The sequence below is a fragment of the Pararge aegeria genome, chromosome 7, assembly GCF_905163445.1.
Source record: "Pararge aegeria chromosome 7, ilParAegt1.1, whole genome shotgun sequence".
Lineage (NCBI taxonomy): Eukaryota > Metazoa > Arthropoda > Insecta > Lepidoptera > Nymphalidae > Pararge > Pararge aegeria.
The window spans coordinates 5,335,376-5,362,480 of NC_053186.1; the positions used below are offsets into that span (position 1 = coordinate 5,335,376).

Consider the following 27,105-nt stretch of genomic DNA (forward strand, 5'->3'; position numbering starts at 1 on the left):
TGTTTCGCCACAAAGCAATGAATACAATGGCTCAGGTGGCGGAGTCAACAATGGCAATTTCACTTTACCATTAAGGCAGCATAATCCAGGCGTTTCTCCGGAAAACTTTAATGCACCACAATACTCGCAAACTACGTCCATTTGCCCAATGCAAACGCTAGGATGCAAGCTGTAATCATTGCTGCAATCGTATTGAAACGCTGCTCGATTCAAATCAGCACTTGATAAATATCTTGTTCTGCGTCGCAAATTATCTATTTGTTGACCTCTGTTGTTCGCTCGACGATTCTGCATTGCCAACCGAGCTGTTTCACGGGCTGCTTCACTTTGCTCTCGTGATTGAGAAGCACGAAGTCGAGCCATACTATCGCGGCGCTGTTCACGTGCAATTTCTTGTTCTTCTTCAGTCCTTTCATTTGCAGTATTTCGTATTCTTCTTGCATCACGGCTTTGTCGGGAAAGATTCGATCGTCTTGGTCGCGGCATTATTAATTAAACTTCACTTCACCTAAAAACTTAAATTTTTAACCATACCGAGTTTTATAGTTCACTTCACTGTTTATACGAATGGGCAATTGGGCAATAATGTTAATTATTTATTTAATAGAAATAGTTATATTCAATTCAATTCTTGTTTATGGCTTTTGTCTGTGCCAACTGGGCACAAGGTACTTCGCCAATGTAATAGTTATATTATTGATTTCTTACAAATATCAAATAGTCATCCATACGTCATTACATAGCTGTCATTATACGTCAATTTTGTTATTCCAAGTCTGATTCTTTTTTGTTATACCACGTTTTATAGTGACTGACGTTACATGTCAAGTCACACGGGAATGATGTCGAACGGGATAAAAAGTATCCTATGTCCTTCTCCTGGCTCTAAACTACCTCCCTGCCAATTTTCAGCTAAATCGGTTCAGCCGTTCTTGAGTTATAAGTGAAGTAACTAACACGACTTTCTTTTATATATATAGATAAAAAAAAACTCACTGGCACGCACCACTTCTGTTTCATTTGGATAATTTGCTCTCATTTTATTTTCATATAGCGCTTAAAGAACAACTTAAACTATAGCCTAAACTGTCCTTTGGACTTAGTGTCTAGATACATGTACCTACCGAATTTATCTAAGATAATTTTTTTTTTCAAATCAAACGCATGGCGTTAGTCATAACAAAAAAATAACATATGAGAATCATATTATCTTATTTTTTTTATAATGCTCTACCCTTGTTCACGGAATACATAGGCCCTAATAAAGTGTAAGAAAAAAGTATACAACCTTTTTTCCAAATAACCACAACAGATTACGTGCAATTATATTAATTTTATCACATTCATGAAAATAAACTTTACGGTATATATTTTAAAGCTCAGTATAGCACGCTCTTATTTTCATGAAAACTGCTTCAAATATATTTGTATTCGATAGTGGACTCTATGTCTTTATAGTTAACGTTAAAATTCGTATGTAGTTTATTTTTGTATAGTGTACACCCCCACTAGAAGGCGTGGTTATTTCCAATCTGTGGAACCTCCACAAAACTCGTCAGCGATCTGTCAGATACGGACGTTCCAAATTCGAATTGTGTTAGTGGCCAGTGCGTGCAGTGATTAAAAAAAATATACTAAAATAAAGGGCAATCGATTAGAATATCGCTGGTGATGGAGTCGGAGATAAACAAGATGACAAAGATGCCTTCAAAGAACTTCTCTATAGAATCAATAGTCGGTTTAAACGAGCGACGGTCGCCCGAAATCGATATAGAAAATACTATTACGGATTTTAATAACGACCATTCAGAAGATGAAGACTTGAAGGTTAGAGATGGGAAAATGTATTATTTCCAACAGAATCGAGTGCCGAACTTTCCGTTTTTCATGTCGTACGATAAACGCGGAATGGGTACCGGTTATCCGGAAAATCAGGGTAACGAGGACATAAAAAGAGCTAGTCCGGGAAGTGTTCGAAGTGAAGTAGATAGCGACGGAGCAGACGACAGACCACACGGTAAGTTTTTCTATCATTATAATAATATGATTGAGTTTTAGCCACCTACCTATCATGTGAACTAGAACTGCGAATGCATTATAATAATAGGTACCAGCTGGAGTTAGGAAATAGGTAAACCTGATCCGCCCACATGCCGCAGCCTCGGAGAACACATTAAGCCGCCGGCTCCAGTTATTATCAGTAAATTGTGATTACAGTAGGAACTTGGACCTAGCGCACTGCTCTAATGAGGGTTTGATGGGCTCAAACCAATGGACAAGTTTAAATGTAGATTTTAGAATTACGTACCTACCGCATCACTTCTAGGCAGGTGCTAGATTTATTTTAAGGTTAAGTATAGATCAGTTTGTTTTAATCTTCAATTAATAAAATACTAACTGTGCTGCATCTATTAAAACAAAAACTGGACTCTTGTAAAGCTAGATTCTTAAAGCTTCGCTATTGATCGAAAGTTTTCATGATAGTTTTAATGGTTGAAGTAATTAACAGCGAGACTACCTTAAAAGAATATGATCCTATACCTACAGGTTTGAGATTTGTTCTAAACAAATAAACGGCCGACGGACCTAGAAGACTGAAGCGATCAGCACTCCGTCGGTGTTACTGGGCCCCAACACAAATAGTACTTATTCTGATAAAAGTATATTAATTATGAATATAGACACTAAATAAAATACAAGTGGGGATCCTCATTTTTCGCTCGGTTGCCATAATTTTTTTTCACACTAAATTATTTAAGACAAACAGACATTTTACTGTTTGTAGCGCATTTTATTATAAGTTTTATTTAAGTAAGTGCATGATAAGTATAGGTAAGTAGACTGTCATCAATTGATTATTTTGTTACTCAAAATAATTAACTACTATTATTTATTACGTACTTATTTTCATCGGGGTTTTTTTATTTTCCTTAACGGTTCTGGAATAAAGTTGTCTTCTGTTTAGATATTTATGCATAAGCAGTAGCTTAGGTATATCGTGTTAGGTCTGTTACATTTCCAAAAGTATTATTTATCTTATTGAGTTAAGTATTGTATTTAAAAAGTGAAGTACTACTAACTGTTGTGTTTATGCCTCAAAGACTCAGTTACTCAAAAATAAAAAGGTTAACAAAAAAATAAACTATGGATTTTTTTTATAAGTAACATGCAATTTTTTCGTAAAGTCCTACCTATGCTAACTCAAAACTTCAAAGGCATTGAATACTTACGACTCTACCTAGTTCAATAAAAACAAAATACCGCTTTAAACTATCTACAGAACTTTTAGAAACATAGCGGTAAACTGTTTAATGAAGGCTAATATAACTTTAGAAAAGATTTCAAAGAGCAAAGAGCCGACGCTGACTTTTTACTGCAATTTAGATTATTGTTGGCCATAAACGCCTAATGTGTACTTTCAGGCATTGGTACGCTTAGGAAAGTAAAATTTCGGTGTTTTAAGTGAGAGCTATTGTTATTTAATTATAAGCTAATTTGATTAATTATTCGATACGTAAATTAATCTAAATAGCGCGGTAGGTATTTCGTATTTATATGTCCTGTATATTACTTTATGTTAATTTACGTGTAAAGTTCCTCTTTTGTCTTTACAGCAGGTCAAGGAAACTTAAAAAAATATTTTCTAGTTTTTGAACAACATGCAAAAGTCTGTCTAAGAAAAAAAACCGCTGTTATCAAAAGTATCTCTGTTAAAAAGAACAATTGCTGAGTTACTTGCCAGCTTTTCCACAGAAAAATCTGCAATTTGAACCGGAAGTGACAAAGAGTCTTAATTTTTTATTGTGTTAACATTTTTGTTGTAGTTACTTAATCCATAGACAACCGAAGCTGATTGTAAATAAACCCTAATAGACATTCACACTATAACAAGCGTGGAATTGATATTGGGGTAGATACTACCCCTCTATTATAAAACTCGATCAAGCAAGCTATTTGCAAATATAAATATTTATATTAATAGTCTATGAAATAATCATAAATTAAGGTTAACTACCCTCTGTTGCTGTGGATAACAATATACAATTATGTATAGGGAAATTTCAAAACTTATTTCGGAAATTAAAAACCCATTTTGTATCTGTAAAAATGACATTTCTCTTGAAAAATGGTGATAGAAGTAGTACTATAATAGTACTACAATAGTCCGATTTTTAAATGAAATTGAACCGCCACACCAAACCTTTGCGTTACAATTATTAGTCTACACATCAGTACTTAGGGTAGGACTGGGGTTTTAATATACATTATTTTACGTTGGTGTATCCAGTTCCGTTAATTTTCCTGTAATCCAATGTGGTGCTCTAGGACGCATGTTTTATATATGCAAAATTTTATCAAGATAGGTTTGGTTTCTTCGGTTGCTTTTCGGGAATAAAAGTAATCTCCGTTTCAGCATGTGAGCTATCTTTGGGCACATAGGCCCTGCCATCAATATGCACTTCCGAATTTATATTATGAGTAGGTTTGGAAGTATACACATTAGTTTTTAGGTTAGGTACTATAGTAATCTGTAGCGCGATTGTGAAAGGTGTTAATAATCGTACAGTTTTTCATGCCTTATGACATAGGTTTTGCACTTAATTAAACTATTCATTCAATAAAGACCTTAATGTACCCAATGCTTAAAAGTAATGAAACTTTTTGAATGAACTTTCACCAAAACACATGAAGGTGAAATGAAAAAAAATTGATATACGGAAATAAAAAAAGCAGATATTTTCGACGTTCAAGCGGTGCAAAATTATGTTTATATAGACGTGACGTCATTCGGTGTTTCACCTGTCACGGCAAATGGTCGCTAGATTTTGAAGTTTTATTTATTGAAAATAAATACCAATCCCACTTAATACCAATACCAATAAATATAAAAGTAATAATTAATAAAATAAAAATTCGATTTTCATTAAAGGTAGATTCAATGTATTAATAGATAAATGCAATATTTTAGCAATTCTTTGTTACTGTCATTATGTCTATTGTGAGAAAAAAAGATCTTATTGATGAAACTTATACTTACCTAACGTAATAATAAATAGGTATACGTGTTTATTATGTACTAGTTGTTGCACGCGACTTCGTCTGCGTTTGATTTTGTTTTTTGATGTGGCATTCAATTTAGTTGCAGTTCTAAAAAAAATTAAAGTATTCAGTATCGCTAAGCCTTAAATGAGGGGTTTGCTGCTGTCCGTTAAGAAGTTCTATCCTCTATTTCCAACCACATTCATCAGATCTACATACAGTTTGGGCAAAATTAAACACATATTATAACCTCTATGGTACAAAAATTTTAATTATTTAAATCGGTTATAATTTGTCGGAGTTATGGTGTAAAATCGTCAAACACTTTCATCCCCTCAACAGAAACTGAGCTTAATGTCGGAATAAAAAGTATCCTATATTACTTGTAACACTCCCAAGAATATGTGTACAAAGTTTTATGAGGATCGGTTAAGTAGATTTTGCGTGAAAGCGTAACAAACAAACTTACATTGACATTAATAATATTAGTAGGGATAGGGATGTCCTATGTCCTATAGCGAGTACTTTGCGCACCACTAATGTAGTTTACCTATATTTAACAGATCAAATCGCTGGGCTATTGCGACTGTTCGGCAACCATAAGGTGTTTACTTAAAGAGTTTTTATTTGAAGTGAACTCCTAATGTTTGCCTGACAGAAACCACTGAAAGTGATAAGGCAGCCATTGTAACATAAATTTAAATTAACTTTTTTTCCGTATTTTGTTTTTGCGAGTAATTAGTTCCTAGGTGGGTTTCCAAGTAGTTTTGATCGAAAAGTGATCGTAATTGTATCTGGGTAACAAAGCGCTGTCTATCGCTTTAACGCATTGTTTAAAGGTGCATATCGTAAAGCATCTGTGTCACCCAAAATACTACCTATTCGAATTAAATACTTACCTCTTTGGCATATGACATATTATTAATGAAATGTCAAATGAATAAAAATTCTTACACAATCTTACCTCAAGTGAGACTCTCACCAACACACTACAAGTGAAAACTCAAGAGTTTTTGCTAAAGTTCCTTTGTTAACGTTACGATTATACAACATCATAACGGGCTGTCTCTGAGTTTTCTAACATGACCCATATTATTTGTTATTGCAATTCACAAGTATTAATTCAAAAGATGGTCAGACGTCTCAAAAATTAGACATGGACACGTAGAAAAGGCATGACGGGCTTTTCGGAAATTCACGCTTTAATTTTATACAAATCATCTTTCAACCGTCCAGTAGCAATTTGTTTCGACAAACATTGTTATTAATAATGCATCCCCGCCATCTTGTCACAGCGTGTCATCTGTCTAAATTGCCGCCAAAACAATACGGCTATAGACAATAGATACATAACAAAAAATTCATGTTGGTACACAGTCCTTTGCTCAATTATAGAGTGGTGTATTGTGGCTGATAACACAAAGACTTATGGTTTGAAATTTCTCTTTTATTGCTGCTGTCTTTACATTTTAATTTTGGGGTTTATTACTTCCATATTTCGAAGGAATTGTTTACTAAGAATTTTCAGACTCTAAAGGCCAATCCACTTTTGGTATAGGTAAACCTCACCAGAAATTCTCTAATAATTTTTCTTGCAAGCTATAGAAGATTAGATTCGCATATGTAACCTTTACTTTTCTACGAAGTAGTGTTTGGTGTAGGTAACCATGACTAGAATATTTCAGACTCTTACATTTTAATGTTTTTAAGATTGCTTAGTAAGACCAACTAGTTTTATCTACGCTGCCTTCTATTTGGGAGACAAAGATTTCAACCAGTGTATTTTTGCCAATCGATCAATCAAATTTATCATCAATACCGTAGTTCAGCATACATTTGTTCGTTAATCAGTAGGAGATTATGCTGAGTAGAAAAAAAATCATTTTTACCTGATTCTACCGGAACCTATCCTGGGTAAAATAAATGTTGAACAATCGCCATGTTTATAAATACTTATAACCGCTACAGTTGTATTGCTTCCAGCGTTTTAATTAATATTTATGGAGAATCAGATCACTATCCATAGTTAGTGTAGCGTAACGATGAAGACAAGCAATTACTTATTTTCAAAATCAAATCTGTAACCAAATCAAAACCATATTTCGTACGATATTCAATTGCTTACTTACATAGGTAGATATCTAGGTGCTATAAAACAATTTATCAGCGAGGTGTTATAACGTATTAATAACTGAGGCCGAGTAATAACGGTCCATGATGCTGAGAGATTAAAATGAGATGAACCGAATTAAATTGTTAGGGTAGCGGCACATTCGGTTGGTCTGAAAATATCGGTTAGGTACGTAACATACGTTTTTGATTATACAAGCTTTTTAAAAATAATGTTGTTTCTGTACTAAGAAATAATATAATGTACCTACCTCGGTACCTTCGTACTGGAATGTTCAAAGTACTTACTCAAAAAAAAAAAAATATTTCAAAAACTGCTATGAACAACTTTCTCCTTTTGTATGAAGATATCATGAAAAAGGAAAGATATTTTTGAATTTTTCCTCGTCCATTTCAGCCTACGTACTTGTCTTATTTAAATAATCACCATTTAAAAGGTATTAACATAGTTTGCCCGTAAACCAGTTCAAAATACAAAGAAGCATGTGCACCAACCCAAACATATAATCACGAAAGCATTCCTTGGCACCGACACGCTAATAAACTCTACTTACAACTATGCAATAAAAATTATCCAAAATTGGTAGAAACTAAAAGCAAACATTATACCAAATAAAGGCGCCCATAAAAATTTAAAACCGACAAGTATGCCGCAAGCTTTATATCGCTTTATGCCGTTTACGAAGCTAATAACGGGAAAGCTCGTGAGTGAAAAGGACGGGTGTATTATCTCGATCCCGCCCTATTTGGTGGGGAGAGAAACGAGCGGCGTTATTGGCTGGCGCATTATGGATTTTTAGTAGACTTTACCGCGAGCTGACGTGCGCCACCTTAACTCTTTATCACCTTAAAAATACGGGTTACAATTGCAAACAAATGCAACCGTGTGCGTAGGGTTTCAGCGACAGGGCGTTCCCATCTCACATAGACACGAAAAATTGACAGTTTACTTTTTCAGCGCGCTTTAGCAGCCAGCCAGCGTTTTAACTTTTTGTTGTCTATGGTTTTTTTATTATTTCCAATAATTACCATGGTTACTAATTATTCGGTGGACAGACTAAGTGAGTTATCAGCAGATTTAATGACGAAATCATATGAATATAATGATAGTTATGCCCACAATACGCCACCATCATCACCTAAACTTAATGGTACGGCCATTTACTGTTTTATATGTAGTATTTTTAATTTTTGTGTTTGTTATTTGAATTGACTATACAACCACAGAGCAATGAGTCAACCCATTTTTTTTTTTAAAGAATTTGTTTACTTGGTTTATTGGACTTTTTATACCGGAAAATACATGGCTCCTAATATAGGCCAATATATAATTCTATTAAGTACCAGCCCTTTGTTCTAAAATAGCTGAATGTATTTTAGTGAAATTTGGTGCAAAGTTATCACCTAATGTATTGGAATAATAACCAGGACAGGTAGGTACAGTTACCGATACTTATCCCGAAAAACCTTCTAGGTATAATATTTTAAATACTTACGTAAGTGAATTTGATACTTTGTCGTTCTTTCATGCAGAAACTGTCGCATTTGTGTCATTTGTAGTGAGGTTCGAATCTTGATAGTCAAAATAGCAATGCAATATTTTTAAACAATCGTGTGATTTAACTTGTTGAGTCAATACCTGTTCTTATTATATCGGCTGCAGCTGATAATCAGAATAAGGGTGTAACGGCGACACGAGGGCATAACGCGAAGCTCGCCAGAAGTTGACTCGCAGGACTCGATGGCATCGGCAGAACCCTAAAATGAGGCATCTGAATGTGAGACTCGGACCTCGATCGTATTTTCATTTTAACTTTGTAAATAGTAACCTACGAGTATGTTTAGTTTAATCTTACACCACGTCTATTATGATGATATTGATATCTTCTTGCTTTAAAATTTAGATATATAGGGTGACGTCGGGTAATTTGGGTATTGCGGGACTAGCGCTTTTTCCATATGCTCCCCTGACCGTGTATGAAAGCCACATCCGGGTGACGTTAGAAATCGGTAAACCAGTGCTGGGAACATGCTGTGCAGAAGCTGTACCCATATTCAAGTGGCCTCCTTGTGATGTCGGTCATTATTTGATCGTCCCAGTCATAAGGACAAGTTTAGGGAATGTTATGAGACGAGCGGCCGGCATTGGAGTCGGGATTCGGAAGAGTCAGAAGACGCCTCAACTACTAGTGGGTGGTCATTTCAGACCTGATAATGCTTAAGCTTTGTAGTCTGTGTAGCATGGTAAAGATAAAAAAAAATCAGTACACCATTTATTTTTATTTATTTAAATTGTGTACCTACCTACTCTTAGGTAGGTACCTACACTTTAAAATTGCAGATATTTTTAAACATAACTACGAAGTTCAGTCTAATTCGATAAAAATAATATTTATATAATTTTTACTAATTATTCTCGATAGGTGTATCATAATTTAATTCAAAGTAACGGCTGATCTCTCAAGTATGTGAAACAGGTACATTTAGAATAGATAGGTAGATATCCTATTTTTGAAAAGGAATAACAAAAATGTCCCTTTTATCTCATTCGGGACTCTTAAACATTGAAATAATCCATCATTACACCATTAGCATCTAACTGTATAGTCAGTTTTCACTAATTGTTACAAACAACAAACTATCTTTTGCTAAAAGCCGTCAAAGCTATAAAAATGGATCATAAAATGTAAACAAACACAGGTAGGTAAAACCACCACTTTAAGCAAGGCGAAAATTATTTAGTTTCATTCAATTTTACACTTTATTTCGTTAAGATAACGATGGAATATGATTCAACAAATGATGTTTTCAACCTATGTGAAAAATAGGGTTTTCACCTATCCGTACCATTTAATACATTTAACTTTAATATAGAAGAGAAAAATGAAATGGTATTGGTAGGGGACAAAAATAATTTGTATTTATATTTTTAAATAAGTTTAGATTTAAGTTGTATATTTTTATGATTAATAGGAATACAATGATAATCCTTTCAGTTGAAGTTGGAAGTAATAGATTACATAATTTCCGATGTTTAGCATTATGGTATATGTTTAACATTGCACACATCTGACATCACGCATTAACTTCAGTAGTTAAAAAGTCTAAATGAACCAAATATTAAATAAAATTAAATCTTGTTTCTTAGTAAAATCAGAATCATTGATTCGTTAATTTCGAAAATTTGCAGTTTGGTACCTATAGAAATATAATTTCAAATGGTGCTCTACTTTTTATCAAAATTCGTCCTCTTAAGACAGCACGACATTTTAAAGCTCGACTTAAGTAAAATATGCCGTATAAGTGGCCAAAGATGAGAGCAAATAAAAGTTTTGTGAAGATCATATTGTTATTACAAATACGGTTTGAACTAAAAGTGATATATTAATTATAATCTTTAAAAAGTTGACAACCCTAGCCCCCTGGCCATCCCATAAAACAATTAGGATTATCATTTTTACAACACTTTGTGAATTGCCGACTCGAATATTACCTTTTGTTATATTAATGGAAGGTTAATTTATTTTACCGTTAGATATGGCCACCCTTATACTCATCTTAAATACAGAAACTAATATATATTATAAAGGTAGCTACAGATAAAAAAAGGCAATTAAATTGTGGTAATATTATAGGCACTCCTCTAAGTAATCTTGAAGGCTAAGCAATTAAAAGTCTGCAATTTAACAACTTACATTATTTATTTCAATACCAAATTCTAATACATCTGTTCCATTTAAACCTTATTTCTAATCCTGCTTAATTGCCTACAATTAACAAACTTACAATAAAGTCAGTAATATATCCCAAATTGACTTATCTAACAACCCAAAATTCGCAGCTGTCCAGATTACTTAACAAAAGTTAATTGTCCAAATCAAATTGTCTATGGTCAAAAGAAAATCGCGGGTGTGCTGTGCTCCCGCCACAATTTGACAGTTGACGCCATTTTTAATTACACGTTACATGCTTAGGGTTGCCGAAGAATATATTGGTCACTGTAAGCTCTAATTGTTCACGCTATTTATATTGCTTAAATGATTAATCAGCATACATGTAGCAATTGTCCCACGAGTGACCGAGTAATACCTAGATCACACTATATACTATCCTGATACTCACTGTTTGATAGCCCATTAGGTGAGTTAGCCCTAGAAACATTAGGTGTGTTAGCCCTAGAAACACTGAGAATGAATAACTTTTTGAGGATTTCCGGGCACGCTGCTCCGCCGAGGCCGAGGGATGAACTGGGTCATACTTACAATTTTATACCAGCAAATCAAGATATTTAACGATTTTAGACCCGAACCGGGAATCAAACCCAGGTCATCGTAGTGGAGCATACGACCAACCACTAGACAAACGAGAAACTAGTAAGACGACGTAGGAACCAAACTGCAACTTGCCTAACTATGCTGAACTCGTGACCAGGGGGGCATAAAAGCCAGTATGTCTTGTCAATTGGGCTTAAACTGATTGTGTTTTTATTGCATCCAACTCCCTGTGGAGATATTTATCTTCATAACATCGCTGCCGACTAGTAGATACGGATTTTATTATCTGAATTGGTTTAGGGGCGAGGGGAGCGTGCCGAGGGATGACACCGTGTAATTGGCTGTACATTGGATAATTGCTTAGCAAATGTTTTGCTTCGATTCAACGTTTTATTGTTTTAATTCTTTTGGGAGGGTGCTAATTTTGTGTTATTAATTTTCTTTTAAACAACAATTGTCTTTGTACTTTATGATGTTTTTATTAATATTTTTGAATCAGAAAAGAATATTCGATTTTTATCTTTAGTGAATTATGTTTTTTGTAGTAGGTAAACTGATGATTAGCACTTGGTCATTCATATATTTTTATTATTCTCTTCATCTTGGTCATTCATATAGGTCATTTAAATTTCTGAAAAATTTAAACCAAATTGTCGTCATTCTAAAATCTTATCTTCATTGTAACTTTTTAAAAAGTTTCGTAGGTGTATTACGTTGGTAGATACATATTTCTTATTGTATGGGAGTTAGATAGTTACCTTGGCAGCAAATTCGACTCATTAACACTAATGCCATTTCAAATCATTAACACTACCAGAATTTTGGGTATTTTCAATATATCAACTTGCTTTAATATTTAAACTAGTAGGTAACGCTCCCATGTCAGGTAATCAAGTAAGTGTTGTTGAATTACTCAAAGTAATGATTAAAGTCTTTTAATGAAGGACATTCTAATATTTCTCTAATTTAAAATAAGCCACACAATTTAGACAGACTTTCATTCCATAGATTCTATGAACATTATTTACGTCACGTTTCAATAAACATTTTAATAACACGTTAATTATTTGTCAAGGATATTATGACAATGATACCATTCACAATTAAAATTAGCGGCACACAGTTCCATGGATTCACCTAAATCGATCAGTCCGATAAACATTGTCTATGACACGCTTCCATAGACAATAAGCAATAGGTCACAATAGCGATACAATTAGGGACGCGTGGCGCGCACGAGGGGGTGTCTGTGGCAATTCTCGATAATTCCGAATGGTTAATATATAGCGATCGGTTTCCGGCTATTACAAGGGCTATTTGGTTCGCAAATTGGTCGGTGCCACTATTAATTAACTGTTTAACGCTTAAGGTAATCGATTCGGGGCGAATGATTTATCGGAATCGGTTAATGTGGTTAAATTGACTTTATTTTTACAGCCATGTTTTGTTCTTTATTATGTGCGCGAATGCACAAAAGGCGCCCATAACTGAAACTTGGTAGAATAAAAGGAGTGAGAGGTAGAATTCGTATTTGTTCAAAGGTTGCTAGGCAATTGTCTTTAAAAGTGTAAATAACATATTATGAGTTGAATAACAAATACTAAGTAGTAAGTGGAAGATGATTATAAGATATAGTTTTGTAAATATTTCTGTTAGAAGACTTATTGACTTCTATTTTTGGTACAAAAATTAACTACTTTATTTATTAATCAAATAGTTACGAGATACAAGATATTAGTTAGATTAAGTAGGTAAATATTAATATTTATTATCTTAATGTAAAAAAAATGTTATAACCTCTTATGAAGACTTTTATTTGTACTCTAAAATATAATTTTTATTAATATATAACTATAACCTAAAATAAACTATTTAAAAACTAAATAAAATCTAAAACGTCCTCGAAACCACCGCAGCGAGGCACAGTTCCTAAGATGCTGGCAGCATTGCCCCTTTGGATGGCCAAACTAATTCGTTGGCCAAGGTAACTGCCCGCTCTAGGATCACCGGTAGACTCGATAACCCTTTTCGATAATTCTTTGAAAAGGGCTCTTGCCTCCGGACCCCACGGTCCCAATGTCTACTCCAAAAGGCACAAAAATGAAGCTGCTATCCAGGTTTTCATATTTACGCCTCTTGGCCTGCTCGGCACTGGAAGCAGCCGCACCTACCATTGACGAAGTGGCCTGGATGTGTGATGCAGCTAGGGTATCATCACAAGTTGCATCCCACAGAAGTGACCTTCCAAGCCTCCAAGGTATGAGCGTCATACCATCAGGTCTCTTGCTATCGCTCCGCGCCAAACCAATAGGTTCTAATACAGCTGATACGTGAGCGGTAGCTAGAGAACGTCGGATGATGTCGTTGATGGTGCTATGGCGAGAGAAGCGACCAGCACTTCTTGAACAGGAGAGTCCATGGTGACCGTAGGTGTCAACGCTGTCACCGCAGTGGCATCGATGAGGCTGAATTATAGAGGCGCCAAGCCTAAGACCAATCACCACCGATAGAGTGGTGTGGTCTAACATAGTGCCCAGGTTAGCTGAAGGGAGAGCAAGTGGCATATTACCCCGGCAACTAACTCAATCTGGGACAGTTCGCATGGCGCCTCGGTAACAAAATAATATATATTATACCTACTAAAAATACAAATAATAGTAAAAAAAATCACTAACAAATTTCACAACAATCACAAACACACAAAATCCGCGCAGATTGATAAAATTGTACACGCCTTCGGATCCAGTTCTCCTTACTGCTGACTGGGAATTTACTGGATTGGCAAGGTAATAAACAAAACTCCGGAATCACTTGATTACAAATTGAAAATTTGATCTCGGTTAAATCTAATTACTCCTAATATCGCCTTGGCTGTGAAATGTAATATATAACTATATTGATACTCGTACGTAATCCAATGTTTTAATAAAGATCTTCTATGAAATTCGACGGTATTACAAAACTCTTCTATGATTTTTGTATCGTTTTAAAATATTTAAATTAAATAATAAATTTGCAGAAATTTTTAAAAAAAAATTCTTGACGTTGACGTTGACGTTCGTTTTTTATATTATATTTTTTTTTTTTATATTTCGTTTTTTTTCCTCTTATGAAATAATAACAAAGTCTCTGGTAATGTTTAGTACATTAGTGGATCAATTTAAGTGTTCAGAGCAGTGATAATAAAGGCAAAAAACTATAAATATATATGTATGATGCATTTGTTAATATACTAGCTACTATTTGTTTTATTTCAAGTCATAAAATAAATTCTTAGCACAATAGTCGGCTGGTGTGTGTCAAAAATTATTTGATTCTTTGCATAAATTTCATAATTTTCTAATTGTCAAGGTGGAAATATTTTGTACAACTAATACAAAGAAGTCGTCTTGTCACTTATTTATTTTGTAGGCTGCTTTCAAAGCAATTTTCCATTGTTAAATCGCACAAGTAGCTAGGAAAGCTTGTGTATCATCTACCTACCTAAAAAAACTCAAGCCTTGTAGTAGACCCATGACTTAATTGAAAATACCATTGGTAAACAGGAAGAAAGGGTTTTTTTAAATCATCATTTCAGATTCAAAAAAATTGATGCAGTAATTTAATAATCGAATGTGTCATTATGAATCTCTCATTAGTTATTGGCCTAAACCGTTGATTATTAAAACAATAGTTTATTAACGCGTTATCGCAAAACAGACCACACCACCCACTGGGTATATTTATTTTGTAACACTGTGTGTCACCATCTTTACGTCAATTTCATGACTACGTGCCTGCACAATGTATTTGTATTTTTAATTAGCGTTTCTTTCGAAACAATGACTGACCGACACGATTTCGAAATCATTTACTGAAAAGGACAGCCTACTTCGTAAATGCGGTAAAAAACCAAAGCTTAAGCCGACATTATACTTACTCAAAAAACCCAGAGTTCAAAATAAAGAGCACCAATTAAAATATACATATCGTCTGTTACAAAAATATCTTCCGTTCCAAAACAGAGCGGAAGCTAATTCAGGAAACCAAAGACCATACAAACATAAGTCAGGAAGCTTTAAAAACCGTCTATGACATTCTTTTTTTAAAGACACACGCCAACAACACAGCTGCTGCCCGGCGGCAAAGAAAAGAGGCCTCATGTCGTGTTACAACAAACTATTGAATGAAAGGAAGCTACCGGCTAGACTATTGCAAATTGGTTTTTAAGTGATCTGTCGCCACCCAGCATGGGAACCAGTCAAGTGGTTAAGACGCCACCAGGGATTCAAAAAAAAACGTACAGCACTTTGAACAGGCAATAAATATTCTATAATTATGTTCATTTAGATTTTGCTAACCTGTTTTTACATATTGGACTACCTACCTCTTTGATGTTCTATGACGCTGGTGTACACTCCTTATTAGTTAAAAGTTTTTAAATTAGCTATATTATGTTAGAAATTAGCTTTTTATATTTATTAAGCTTAGTTAATTAAGCTAGTTTTAATATATGTCAGAAAATATAGGTATAACTATTTACTTACTTATTCAAAAGTTCCAAATAAAGTTAAAACTAATTAGGTACCCGATCCAAGATTGACTTATCATAAAATTGTACGCTTAGGTTCGGAAACCAGAAGCCTCAAGCCAGAGGTGTTAATTGCACACCCAGCGCTTCAAAAGCAGTACATTAACACAAAACAAACACAAATAAGCTATTGTCTAATTAAATATTTTCCCATGCCCCTTTATGTGTTCATATGAGTATCTTTCTTTTGCTTATAAACACTGACCACAAAGGAACCGAAAGCTTACAATCCTTTGCTGACTCAATTTAAAAAAAAGTTGCACCAAAATGCCGACTTTACAGATCTGATTAGTCGCTGAAGTGGTTCTAAATTTTAAAAGGGCGGCAACTTATTGACTTTGTCCGTTGAAAACGCTTTCAAGTCACGTTTGAAGTTGACGTTTGTCCATGGTGTATTAGCGTAATGGCGTGGCGGCTCGATTAAGATGCTCTGTTTAACTTCCGGTGATTTCATTTTTAAATTTCTTATTGAGCTGTGCAAGTTTTCCACAACTTTGTTGGGCTATTACTATGATAGCGAGTATATTGTTAGGTATTTACCACGGTTCGTATGTACTTTTAAGAAAAATTAATACAATATGATGAGTACTACAAAGTTGCACCTGCACCACCAGCTCAAAACCCAACAGAAGCAGTTGCGTTGTACATTCCTTACATAATTTCCATACCCGTTATGACTACCTGTACAATTTAAAATCTTAATCATTAAATTAGTTATAAGTTATTTGGGTTTAAGAAGGATTTAAGCGGTGTTCTTTGAGCCAAGTGCCAGTAGCTGATGTCTAGACAAAACAGTAATTAAGATAAGCGATGCTTAAATATTAAAGACACGCCGCTTCAAGTACTACTTATAACCCTTTAGAACCATGCCTTCCTACAGATAACTTTAATTATTGGACTGAAGATGCTCATAGTCGGATTACCTATAATTTGTTTATTTTTAATTAATATTTAATCCACGCGGTAAAAATCTTGGTCTGTTACCTTTTCGCGCCTAAATCACGGTATTTTTTTAAAACGCGAAACAAAGTATTCGCGGGTAACCGGTAGGAGTAATTAATAATCTTTTAAAAACTGAGCACGTTGATTGAGTAGCTTGCATGTTTTACTGCGAGATCTTGAGATCCTGGGGTGTGATTGTTTGTATAATACCTTTTTTTTTTTAATACCCAGTACACGCTATATTTTAAACCGTTCAGTAAAAGTAATAAGTTTTTAATTCTCCTCTTTTTTTGTTCGCAGAATCCCTCAGTCCACAGTCTGAACAAATCAATACTTCAAATTCAGCGCCGGATCCCAATATAAGGTAATAATCGATCGGAGTATAAACTTCTTACATTTGGTAATTCAGTTCGATCTACCTACATTATTTCACACTGTTCACTCGGTCGCTGGCCTCAGTGGCCCGTGCCCGATATATTTACGCTGTGGAGCAGATCATTTCACAGGATATTTTTTGCACGGCATAAAAAAATTCCAATTGCTTTCTCTTATATACTAATTATCAAATGCTTGTAAAAGTCTCATCACAACAGGTATTCGAAAGATTAGCCTCAACTTTTTTATGATTAGAATTGACAGAAAATTAAATTATAAATTATACAATAAATTTAAGTCATTCTATATCCAAATAATGATGTCATTAAGGAGGCGGTAATATCAATATTGCAGACACGCAATTTTATTTATATATTATAGGGAAGATTTAAAGTAAATTTTCTCTTTCAGAAGGTACCGCACCGCTTTCACAAGGGAACAGCTAGCGCGTTTGGAAAAGGAATTCATGAAGGAAAACTACGTCTCGAGACCGAGGAGGTGCGAGCTGGCTGCACAGTTACAGTTGCCTGAGTCCACTATTAAGGTAAAAAACAAAATTGTTCATGATCTTTTAAAAGGCATAGTAGTAGGCCTTGATGCTTTAAAATTATTTTCGAGATCTAAAGACATAAGTATATTTGTAAGGATGAATAACTTATATCAAGTGGCAAATAATAATTTGGAACAAATAAATCGAGAGCCAAATTTTGATAGCCAATTTTGCCTTCCTTTATTTCATTATCTAAAGATTAAGATATCGTTGAAGCCCACTGGGATCATGGATTGGATACACGAAAATGTATTTCTTTAACCCACTAAAAGGTAGCTGTCATACCTGTCAGCTGGTACCTATATTAAACCTTTCTACGCGTCATTATGCCAATACCAGAACGCTAAATCGTTTGGCGGCACATCTTTTCTGGTAGGATGTTAACTAGCCACGGCTGAAGTATCCCACTAGACTAGAGTACTAGAGAAAATTCAGAGATTATAAACTGCCCGAATTGCCTCTGCCTCTGCCTGGGAACTCCCACTTATAAGTTCTCGCTCACCACTGCGTCAGGGAGCTCGACAAAGGCCATCCTGCTCATTTTACCCTTCGAAGTTATCGGAAAGTTGTCAATCGGAACGTTACGAAAAGGCTCTCTGTTAGGGTGTCCGTTGTAATTGAACAGAGGTCGGCCTCATTCGGTCCACGACGTGGGTGACCCGTGATGTATGAAGTAATAAAATTAGCGCGAAAACCAAAGACTTATTATATGACTGCGTACGGACTGGGCCCCAACTTTGCTATTGCAATTTTGTCTTTGTGGTCGATCAATCGTAAGTATTAAAATTATTTTGAATACCAAAGTATGTGCCCTTGATCGTTGAACAAACAAAATAACAACGACTTATTGGTGCCAAAACATTTAAATAGCACAATTCGGGGGCACGATGACCGTGCATTGACATTTGATTTGACAGTAAGATTTGACTGAATAACAACCAGTGATCCCTCGCCTCACTTTAGATATCTTTGTATAATCGTTGTACAAGATTAAGCTGCGTAACTTACTGGAAGCCCCTTACTCAGTAATAAGGATCCTATAAATTGCTTAATTGGCGTTGTCGGCATTTCCCACAATATGAATGGCGTCGAACTACTGTATTTCTTCTTGAAACTGTGCTAAAACACTGAACGCGAAGTGGAATCGGTTATAAATTACGAAAATTGTTACACAACTTTATTTGACAGTGAACATACTCGTACATAAATGCTTCCTACGCGTTATAGTATCTGTGATAGTTTTTGGGCAAACAAACTATGCTCATTAGCTGCGCAAATATAAACTCTTTTCGTCGGTAGATAATAACCATCGTTGCCTTGGCTTCAATATCCAATTACGGCAACTTGACATGTTCACTGATATTTACCGCTGGAAACCAGGACCTGAGCTTTCACTACGGCACGATCTGTCTTCGTGTGCCCGAGCTTTACAGATGATGGGCGTTCTTGAATACCGATCAAAATTAAACGTTTGTCTCCTTCAACTCGGTTTTGCAGCACAATCGCGGTTTGTGACTTTAAAGTCGACACTTGAAAAAATCTAGCGATATGTACTGTCTACGTCGCGGAGTGCACACACTCTTCACAGTGTGTGTAGGCGATATTTAAATAAAATAATTAATTAAGGCTCAGCATCGTTAATTATTCGAGCAGCATTTCTGGAGATTAAGTTCAGGTTAGTATAGTTTAGTAGTGTTCTTACTTTAGTTTATTAATTTTCACTATACTTCATATTTATATACTTCATATATAAATCTGAACTATAGGTATTTAAAGCATGAATTAGGTAGGCACAAAAGCTTTCATAACGATAGCTTCAGAGTGTGGTCTCAAAATTCACAAGTTTAATTGAATAGTTTGCACTGACTCCGAAAATCGTATTTTGAGAGATTTATAAATCCGGCTTCATACAAAATCGCATATTTAATAACAAAAGATATTGATTTACTGAAGTTAGTCAACTTTAACAGCTATTTCTGTTAACCGTTGAGTTGATCAGCCTCTTAGAAACTGGGTTTTAGGTATCATAGCCTATTTACGATTCGTATAATTATAGTCTATCATGTTTTCAGTGCGCTACCTGTTTGCCGTACAAATAAACTCTTTGTGCTACCCAAGTGGTATGATGCCTCAATTAGATACACAATAATTTCCATCGCGAACGCTTTATGCTTTATGGCGAACCGCTAATTCGCAGAATCATGTTACAAACGTGTGAATCGATGAAACGAGTTGCCGAGAGCAATTTGAGCTCGTTCAGTTGTTTGGAACGAGCGGTATCGTCCATATACCTACTAATGTTTTTTTTAAACAAGCATACCTATTATACTCTCTACACGGAAAAGACGGACTACTCTAAAGGGATTACGAATACCTACCTTTATTATATATGATTGAATTCTATAAAATAATGGATATTATTTACTATGGACTGTATGTGCTACTAACTGTTTAGTAATGTACGGTTGTCCATAAAGGAGTAGGTAGGTATATCTCCTTTTTATTTGGGTAAATTTTGCATAGAAAGAAGTATAAACGTGAGGTATACAAACGAAAGATATTAATAATCTATGAACATGCTGTAATAATAACTATAAACGATGAATAACATTCTCAAATAAAGACCTTAAATATTTATAATATTATCTTCATTTTAAAACGGTAAAATATATATTAATAGAACAAAAAAAGCAGAGGATGTTCTTCAAATCTCAAGGTAGTATAAACGTAGGTAATTAATTCCACATTTAAAATACCGCACGCCAATTTAAATTCAAATTCTTTACAAACACTGGCTGTCCAGTCATAATGTCAATTATCACTTCGGGTTAAAAAAAAGAAAACGAACAGCTTAAAAAATAAAAAAAACAACTTGTTTATGGCTCATTCGAATTTTACATACACGCTAATTTGTTGATGTGCATTAATAAAAGAAACCGACCGAATTATTCAGTAGCTGCGCGATGCTAATGAACATTAATACCGAAAAGAACGAACGCTCTTACTTAAAAATTGTTAAGTGGTTTCTACAAAATTCCTTGAGGATTCCGCACATATTTTTTCGGCCTGTGTGTAACTGTTGTGGTAACCGGGTGGGATATGTGATTTTCAGAAAGTCCTGCCGATTTTTTTGAGCCTACTACGGCTTAAGGCAAGGTTCTTCATATGAGACCGAAATTTGTGATATCTCAATTTTAATAGCGGTTGTTTTGTGTAACAAGTAACTCAATTAGCATAAATGTTATTCTTGGTTAAAAAAACTTCGATAACTATATCTAAGTTTTTTAACTAAGAATAACATTTATGTTTATTGAGTTACTAGTTTTGCGTTCTCTGCATCACCACCTCGGAACCCCAAAAACGGCTGTCATTAGTGGGCGAGTATATGAAAAGACTTCATCGCTTGTCTATGGCCGGGCATCTGTTTTATGGTGCGATTATACCAATTAAAAACTATTAAATAAAACCGCGCGGCTACCATTTGATGATGTAAACTCGGATTTTTCGTGTGTTTGTTTATTATTGTGGGCTTTATTGGGGGTTTTAAAACACAACAAACGAAACTCTCCATCATTTTCATTCTTTTCGAGCACATCATAATAAAAAATCATCATAGGATTTTAGATGATAATTGGTTAGTAAGATTTAATTAGTGACGTACCTTTATGTAGTGAAGTTTACAATTAATTATGAGTTTAAGAAAGTTTTATTGTCTAGCAACTGTTTTATTATTATAACTATACCATACGTTTGAACAACATTTTTAACCAACGTTTTGCGCTACTTTTGCTATTTGAGATCTAATATTAATAATTTTTTTCACGTATTAGAGTCAAGTGCTGAACCAAATCGAGCCAATTGAAGCTTTTATATTTTTCACAGCAGAAATTTAACTGTTTCAGGAACTTTTGAGATTTCTTGGATAATATGACTAAAATGACTATAATATACCTGAGTCTCATACAAGACTGAAGGTTATTGAAAATGCAACCGTTTCTAAGAATCAAAATCCACCAGCACAATTTCATGAACATTGATTATGAATCAAATATAAATTTAATTATTTCTTGTAAACAAATCATTAATTAAATAAGAATTATTAGAACATTCGTCAAAATAGAACTTATTAAGTTATAGTTATCAGAAATTTAACTATTTACCCACCTTGCAAAATTACTGTTACATATCATTACCATATAAAGTTACAGCCAAATAAATATAGGTAGACCTAAAACGTAACATTTAAATTATTGAATATTTTATTATTGTTTTAAAACAAAGGGTAAGTGTCGTTAATTTTGTCACGTCTTCGTAATAAAACTAATTTAAAAATAATAACGAGTAAGGGAAAAGATTAATTGATATACGCTAAGGTCCCTTTAGAAATAGGTTTTCGGAATAAACACTATAATTATTTTGATACGAAGAACAATATACTCATATATTTATGTATATGAGAATGTTTTTGCGCGAATTTGCATGTAAAACATACGTTAATATCTATAAAAGCTGTATAGTAGTTTGGCATAATATAGTATACCATTGCATACAACTGTAGAAAGAAATTATTTGTCTATGATGCAACTTCAAATTCGCCATCCTGTATTCAGAATTCCCGCCAATTAACACGTCATTTCGCTAAGTTTGCGCTGAAAAGGTGTTTTAAGACCCTAAAAGGAAACTTTGTTTGTCTTTGTTCTTTGGAAGCGGCTATCTATCACTGTTTTAATGATTTTGAGATGACTGTTTTAATGGTTTCTCTTGGCGAGCTGTGTGTTTTACTTATTTCAAAATCATAATAGGTAGAGGTACTTAGCAAATTTTTTAAAGTCTCAACCGATGAATTTGATGTTTCCTAGAATCTTTACATTAATTAATGTGTTACGTTATTTTTGAGATATCAGTCTTTATATTAGACCAAATGTAATTTGGAAAAAAGTTGTACGAAACTATAGAATAAAATTGAAACAAAATAACACTGTCTAACAAGAAATTTCTTATACGTACGTCAGTGCAAAATAATAAAACGACGGCGGTCCTCTCTCGAAGAGAACTCCTAAAGACAACTTTAGTGGTAACAAAAATAACATAGATACTAAATATACTAATACTAAAAAAATACCACTAAGAGTATTGTACTAATTATATCATTTACGAGCAACATAAAAAAACTACATAAACCCGCCCGGGTTTATGTAGTTTTTTTAAAAGTTCCTTAGGAATCGTTAGGTTTTCCCCGATAAAAATTATCCTTTGTTCGTCTCCAGGATGCAAGCTATAGCTGCAAAGTTTGGCCAAGATCGGCAACTGTGAACCCGAGCCTTAACAACATGTGTTAAAACATGTCACGAACAAACAAACAGACACACATTCGTATTTATAAACTTAATATCGATGTTCGTTTGAAGAAAAACTTAGAAATCAAGGTTCATCGCTTTTACAGCTTTTATACGTATAAAGTTATTACTGTACAACGTCAAATATTCACCATAGACAAAGATTAAAACAAGGAGGCCAAAATAATAAAACTCTACTCAATATAAAAGCTACCAAAATATTACGCAAAATATCTCTACAACTTTTTACATGAACATCATTAAAAATATAGATATACACGTAATTAATTAGCGGAGGTGTGTGAACTACTCAGTTATAAATGTCGGAATGATTATTGAAATAAACCCGGGTGATAACGCATTAGGTATTTATTGAGACCAGTTTATTTGTTGGCCTTATTCCGCTCTTGATGGTATTTTATGTTGAATCAAAGAGGCTCTACTTAAGAGTTTAAGTTTTAGAGCGGCTAATGAGTTTAAAAAGTAGCATATACTCGTAAGTAAAAGCAACCAAGTCACGTTCATCCGTTGCTAAGTTGCTGCGTGAAGAACTAAAACAAACAACTTTAGTTGTATACTATGAGAGATATAACGCTCCGCCAACTCATATTGGAACAGCGTGGAGGCTCAAAACTCTTAGTTTCTCTTCCCTTATCAGACTTGCTTGTGGTCTTGTGCCCAGCATCGGGACATAAATAGACTGAGGATGATGGATCATGGCCTGTATATTCGCTTTGTCCCGTCCCCTCTGTCTCTGATACAACGTTTACGCAGATATCTCTGGTTTCCCCTCGCCTGCACTCTTTCCGTCGTTCCACAACCCTCAGCTATTACCCTCCGGGTACCCTTACCCTAGATACCCATATATCCCACCGACTCCTCCGTCACCGGTTAACGCTGACTCAATACAGCCAACATACCAAAACTTTAAATGATGGATCATAGACTGTATATTCACTTTGTCCTCTCTGTCACTGATACAACGTTTACGCCGATATCTGTGTATTTTTATTGGTTCCTTTATAGTGTCACGTTCGACTCGTTTTCCGTTTTATTAATTTATTTTATTTAATTAGCATTTTACACGGCTGCTCTACCGCCGTTGCGTCAGTTCGGATTTTTTAAACTTCCACATGTGCATTTGGATTTAACTTACGCCTTACATTTAAGTAGGATTCCTAAATCATCACAATATGGCAGTTTTTCTTTAGTAGTAATTACTTTTCATATATTTATAAATTCAATTTGAAAATTTTGGTCAATAATTTCGCGGGAAAACATTTGAAAGCACAATAAAACTTAACACTGTTCAGCCGATAGCAATTATTATAAACTGACAATGTGTACTCGTACCTTTTCACATCCACAGTTTTTAGTTTTGTCTCATCCCTAACTATTTCATCCTTTCTTAATACTTAATACTTTTAACCATGACTTGAATGCAATGTTGGTCGACTATCTTCAGTGAACTATTGAAATTAATACTTGGGATATAATATACATTTTAACGTCATCATCATCATCAACCAATGGGTCACTGTCCACTGCACATACTTAGATCTTTTGAAGAAACTTCCAAATTACACTGGCTTGTGCGGCTTTTTTCCAGTGGCATGGAATTTTATATTTAAACGCAAGCTATCTGTATACAAAACTTTATGAAGATCGGTTTTTTATTACCCTGCGTAAATGTTTGCTAGATACTCTTCCTGGATAAAAAGTATTCTATGTTAATCTCTATATACAAATAAACAAAACAAGACGCATACCTACATTATAATATTAGTATGGATAGCAATTATATCACTAACATTATATTCCCGTTGTTCACAGGTATGGTTCCAAAACCGTAGAATGAAAGACAAGAGGCAAAGGATCGCCGTAGCTTGGCCCTACGCAGCGGTCTACAGTGACCCAGCATTCGCCGCATCAATCCTACAAGCTGCTGCTTCCTCAGTTGGGTTACCCTATGGCTACCCCTCGCCTGCACTCTTACCCCCGTTCCACAACCCTCAGCTATTACCCTCCGGATACCCTTACCCCTATCCTCCTTACCCTAGATACCCCTATATCCCACCGACTCCTCCATCACCGGTTAACGCTGACTCAATACGGCCAACATACCAAAACTTTAATATTAATGTTGACAAATAATTTTAGAGTTTAGTTCATAGTCTATAGTAGACACAGACTACAGATCTTACTTAGATAATTTTATAAAAAAAAAAGAAGCTATTAGAAAAAAAATCATAGATAAACATATTAATTATGAATTTGAAGGTAGATACAGTATCGAAGATTTTATTAATCTTTTAATCTTTTAAGGGCAGATAGTAAATTGCAAAATAATGAATATTCATTTTTACAAAATTAACGCAATCTGTCAAATTTATTCCTCAGGAAAATTATCTAAAGGGGTAAAAAATAAACCAATAAATACTAAAGCTTACATGAAAAATAAAATACGTATGGATTACATTCCATACATCAATGGATTCCAGTTTTATAATTATTACCAATTTTTCAGCTACATAATAATTATTGATTACGGCATTGTGTCTATTTTTGTCCATGAAATCTGTCGATTCTATTATCTATGCCTAAAGTTATTTAACGATTTAAAAATTCGAACCTAAGCATGCCATAAAGCTCAGCCAACATTTTTTTGTTGATTCATTTTTAATGGAATATATATAGGCTCGAATCTCAATAAATTCAAACAAAAGTAGTCAGTGAGTTAGAAGGTACCTACGAATAATCAAATAATTTGCACCACACATTGGTGCTCTTAGAAACGCTCTCACAAGCTAATTGTAAATAGAGCTTTAAATGCATTGAAATAACTAAGCATAAGTATGTATGCTTACGTATTTATGTGTGTAGATGTATGTATGTACATAAGTTTTATCATATAGATTATTTATTTAAAAAAATATATTATTAATGTAGATAAAATAAATCCAGTTAAACCGATGTAGAATATTTAGATATAACTACCAAATAGATCAGTTATTTTATATTATTGTAATGAAAAAAAGACAACTGTAAATGTTATTCATTCCATTTTGTACAAATTTAAATTATTTTTAAGTTTACTTCCTATTTTACTGCACCTTTACGAAGAGGTTTCAAATTTATGACACGAAAACTCCTTGGTTTTATTAATCACATTAAATTATCGATAAAATAAATTGATGAAATCTATTTGTTTCCGAAAACTTTGCCAATTCCACAGAATTAGGAACATACAGAAACTGTGTACACGACTAATATTGAAGCATCAAAAACCACTCCACTTCAGATTTGTTTCTCGAACAGGGCGGTTACTTCAAAAATTAAATACTTTATTCCATTAAACAGTTGACAGTAATTATTTTACCTCTAATGTTCTTAACCTTTACTTAAAATAAGGAAAACAGGAAAGCTTTGTAAGCTAGCATCATTCCTAGGATGTTAAATTATACTTGTGCGGGGCGTTTTCACAGTTTTTGGACACGATGCACTACATGCAATAACGGTTGAATGTGAGTCCTGTATTTCTTAATTCTGTTGCCAAATTTTATTATACCTACCAATCCGTGAACCTAAGGTCCATAGTAATGAACTAACATCGAGCTAAAACTGGTTCTCAAGTATCGGTATCGAGCAATCTATGATTAAGTGCTTGAGTACCAAACCTAATCTGGGATCAATCTCGTCTTGAATTTGGCAGAATATCAAATATGCTTTATATTTATTTGTCAAACTCATATAAAAGTTAATTTTAAAATTTCAGAATGTAAAGTTAATTTCAATCCTTTTAAGCCATCTTTTGTATAAAACCAAAGTATCGTAAAAATATATTAATTTAATATTAGTGCAATATTATTAAACTGTTGGATTTACTTA

The 27,105-nt window shown here is 34.2% G+C and overlaps 1 protein-coding gene across 1 annotated transcript; it reads left to right on the forward strand.

Moving 5' to 3' along the window:
• Window positions 1-1,671: 1,671 nt before the first annotated feature.
• LOC120625303 (segmentation protein even-skipped-like) lies at window positions 1,672-25,371 on the forward strand. Its single transcript, XM_039892326.1, has 4 exons — window positions 1,672-2,017; window positions 17,257-17,320; window positions 17,743-17,875; window positions 25,051-25,371. Exons 1-4 carry the CDS (start codon window positions 1,672-1,674, stop codon window positions 25,369-25,371), a joined length of 864 nt encoding a protein of 287 aa, XP_039748260.1.
• Window positions 25,372-27,105: the final 1,734 nt, after the last annotated feature.

What these genes read in the sequence shown, in the direction of transcription:
- LOC120625303 (XM_039892326.1), top strand. Translation starts at nt 1,672, where the DNA reads ATGGAGTCGGAGATAAACAAGATGACAAAGATGCCTTCAAAGAACTTC. An exon ending in AGCAGACGACAGACCACACG is followed by an intron (nt 2,018 to 17,256) that starts GTAAGTTTTTCT and finishes TTTTGTTCGCAG; the next exon opens with AATCCCTCAGTCCACAGTCT. An exon ending in GCGCCGGATCCCAATATAAG is followed by an intron (nt 17,321 to 17,742) that starts GTAATAATCGAT and finishes TTTCTCTTTCAG; the next exon opens with AAGGTACCGCACCGCTTTCA.